Below are 3,051 nucleotides of genomic sequence, written 5' to 3'. Positions count from 1 at the left end.
TCGCTTGCTCAGGGAGAAGTGATGCTAATGGCGTTTGCTCAGGGAGAATGATGACGATGGATTTATTTTCTCAGCAAACATAGGAGCAAACTTCGACGCCGTCAATGAAAATTGTCAGATTTTCTTTTTCTAAAACGGAGACAAAAAAATTGTCGATGAATTCTAAAACCTGCATGTTCTTGGCATGAATTTCTCTCATCTTGGGAAACAATGCGATAATGCCGATGAATTCCAGCATTTGTATTACTCCAGCAAACAGGCGATGAAAAATACATATGATTCGCAAGTAAATGAACAGATTTTAGTTTTAATTAATACGTGGATTAATGGATACAATACATACATACATCTATCTGCCCTGAGAAACGCAGTAAGTAAATACATCACCTCTTAAACCGATTTAGAGTAACATTCTTTTCTTTCATATAATCAGCAAAAAACAAGACAAAAACGATAAACGATTAATTAATAATACAATAGTACATTTCTTAAACCAAGAATTAGCCCGATCGGTCAAATGATTCCCTTTTAAACACAATCGATCGATCAATTGCTGCTGCTGGGGTTTATTACGTCCTCCTCCTACTCATGGACGAGGGGTTACCGTCGAAGAGCTCGTCGATGATCCCCTCCAGGTCCTCCGCGCTCAGCTTCACGTACTTCTCCGCCTGCCTCCCGGCGCTGAATGTCTGCGCGAACCGCCCCAGGAACGACCGGTACGCAGGCACCACCACGGCGGCGATGGAAACCCGGAGCTCCGACTGCAGCTGCTCGTCGCTCACCACCCACGCCCCCTGCGTCTTCTGGATATCGTCCATGGCGGAGTTGAACTGCTTGAACCGTTCCTTGAGCAGCGTCTTCTGCACATGGCCCTTCACGGTGAGCACGCCGTCATCGCGGAGCAGGGTGAGCACCCGGTTCCACGTCTCCCGCTGGTAGTTCTTGTGGTACTGCCGCAGATTCGTCGACTGCTTCCGCGCCCACGTCTCGCCCAGCATCGCGTTCGTCTCCGGCGACCCCCGGATCTTCTGCAGCATGTACCGCCCGTTGTTCATCAAGAAGATGCTGCTCAGGGCCGGGTCCTTGTACAGCCGCGACTTCCCTTCCAGGTTCCCCTGGAGGAGCTCCATCACCTCCATCAGCTGCGCCGCGAACGGGTTGTTGTCCTCCCCGTCCACGGCGTCGTTCCGCCGGTGCTCCCGGAACACCTGCTCCAGCGTGCTGTTGTACTCGCACGTGTACTTGAGGTAGTTCATCACGTAGCGGGTCAGCGGGTGCACGGCGCCGCCGGGGACCGGCTGCTTGTCGGCGTCCGCGCGGATGGAGCTCTCCAGCTCGCAGAAGATGCTGGCCGCCGACTCGCCGATCCGGGAACGTGCAGACGCGATCTCGGTCTTGAGGTCCGCCAGGGCGTTGCCGGCCGCGGGTTCGTCGTCGGCGGAGGCGGACAGGAAGGCGTCGATGACCGGGGATGAGTCGCGGACGGCCTCGTACATGTCGAGCACCTTGAAGAGCTTCTCGGCGGAGCGGCGTGTCATGGCCACGGCCTCCGTGAAGTCGAGCATGTGGAGCATGATGCAGCGGGCCAGGTCGGCGAAGACGCCTCTGCCGACGCTGGCGTGGCAGCCGCTGAAGACGCGGCCGCAGAGGTCGTGCTCCGTCGAGAGGCCCACGTTGATGGTGTGCCTGAACGCCTTGATCCACGTCACAATCTCGGTCTCCAGCGCCTCCCACGTCATCCGCACGACGTCGTCGATGCTCGACTTCTCGTACCCGAGCGCGCGCACCGACGCGTCGAACGCGTTCCGGCGTGCCACCAGCAACATCTGCGTGCACTCCGTCACGTACCCGGCGGCCACCATGATGTCGGCGATGGACCGGAGCCGCTCCATGGTCTCCGGCGTGTACGGCGGTTTGGGCTCCGCCGCTGCAGGGGCGGTGTCGGGTGGTCGGAGGACGCACCGGTCGGCCTCGTGTCCGCCTTGCTCGAACGAAGGCGGCCGTCTTATCGACTTGCAGGTCTCCGTCTTGGGCTCGAGCAGCGCGTGGAACTCGTCCTCGAGGAACGCCATGGCACGCTGCAGCACGGCGGTGACCCGGTGCGCGCCGGAGACGTACTTGCTGCTGGCCTCCGGGTTCTTGGCGAGCGCGGACGCGAGGGCCGAAATGCGCGCGATGGCCGCAAGCACCGGCGGCTCGCCATTGGCCCACTTATCCCGCGAGTTCTCCGTGTGCGCGATCCGCAGCTCGACGGCGGCAGCGAACTTCTCGAGCGTCGCCTCCGGGAGGCTCAGCGGCGCTTGGCCGTCCAGGCCCGCGATAAACGCGTCGATCTCCCCCGACAACTCGGACACGCCCGGGTCGCCGCAGCCGTCCTCCTCCTCGTCCTCGCACTCCTCCTTGATCTGCTCCCAGGTGGCGGCGGCGCCCCTCCGGTCGTGGTCGCCATGCCGGAGGGTGCCGAGGGAGAGGTTGCGGTCGACCTCCCGGGCCTTGTTGCTGGAGGCCGAGGAGAAGCTGCTGGACTTCTGCGGCGCCTGATTCCGGCTGTCCATTTCTTGGGGGAAAGAGCCGGATCGTGGCAAGAGAATGGCGATCGGGGCGGGGCGCGTCGTAATGCTCAATAGTTGTTGGTGGTCCGCGCGCGTTGCTGGGTTGGCATGCAGAGGTGGAGAGAGAATGGAGGAGAGAGAGGCCGGAGGTTGAGGGCCGGGACGGTGCTCCACCATTTGAAAGGGTCTCGTCTCTCTGACTCTGCTTATGGCAACTCCAACGCCCTGCATCAACATACGCCTAAATGTCTCCACCGTGTAGTTCAGACACGTTGTATCAACGAAAATGCTACACCTACGTTATGATTCTCCTTATAATAAACCTACGTAAATCCCTTTCCCATTACTTAAACTGCCCCCTGAACTTCAAGGTGGGCCCGTGCCGCCAACTATTGATCAATGTGAAACCGCCAAATAGGATGGTACGTAAGAAACGTAACAAACGTTAGATAGGTGTACCTTTACTCGTGTATCAAATGTCCGTGGATTGATCTGCACG

At 58.5% G+C, this 3,051-nt stretch overlaps 1 protein-coding gene across 1 annotated transcript; it reads right to left on the bottom strand.

The window, feature by feature from the left end:
• Window positions 1-447: 447 nt before the first annotated feature.
• LOC119302341 (exocyst complex component EXO70B1-like) lies at window positions 448-2,726 on the bottom strand. Its single transcript, XM_037579385.1, has one exon. The coding sequence runs from the start codon at window positions 2,553-2,555 to the stop codon at window positions 570-572; it is 1,986 nt and encodes a 661-aa protein (XP_037435282.1). The 5' UTR covers window positions 2,556-2,726; the 3' UTR covers window positions 448-569.
• Between the last annotated feature and the right edge of the window lie 325 nt (window positions 2,727-3,051).

Source organism: Triticum dicoccoides, chromosome 5A, assembly GCF_002162155.2.
Source record: "Triticum dicoccoides isolate Atlit2015 ecotype Zavitan chromosome 5A, WEW_v2.0, whole genome shotgun sequence".
NCBI classification, from domain to species: Eukaryota; Viridiplantae; Streptophyta; class Magnoliopsida; order Poales; family Poaceae; genus Triticum; species Triticum dicoccoides.
This window is presented reverse-complemented; position numbering and strand designations above follow the sequence as displayed.

What these genes read in the sequence shown, in the direction of transcription:
- LOC119302341 (XM_037579385.1), bottom strand. Translation starts at nt 2,555, where the DNA reads ATGGACAGCCGGAATCAGGCGCCGCAGAAGTCCAGCAGCTTCTCCTCG.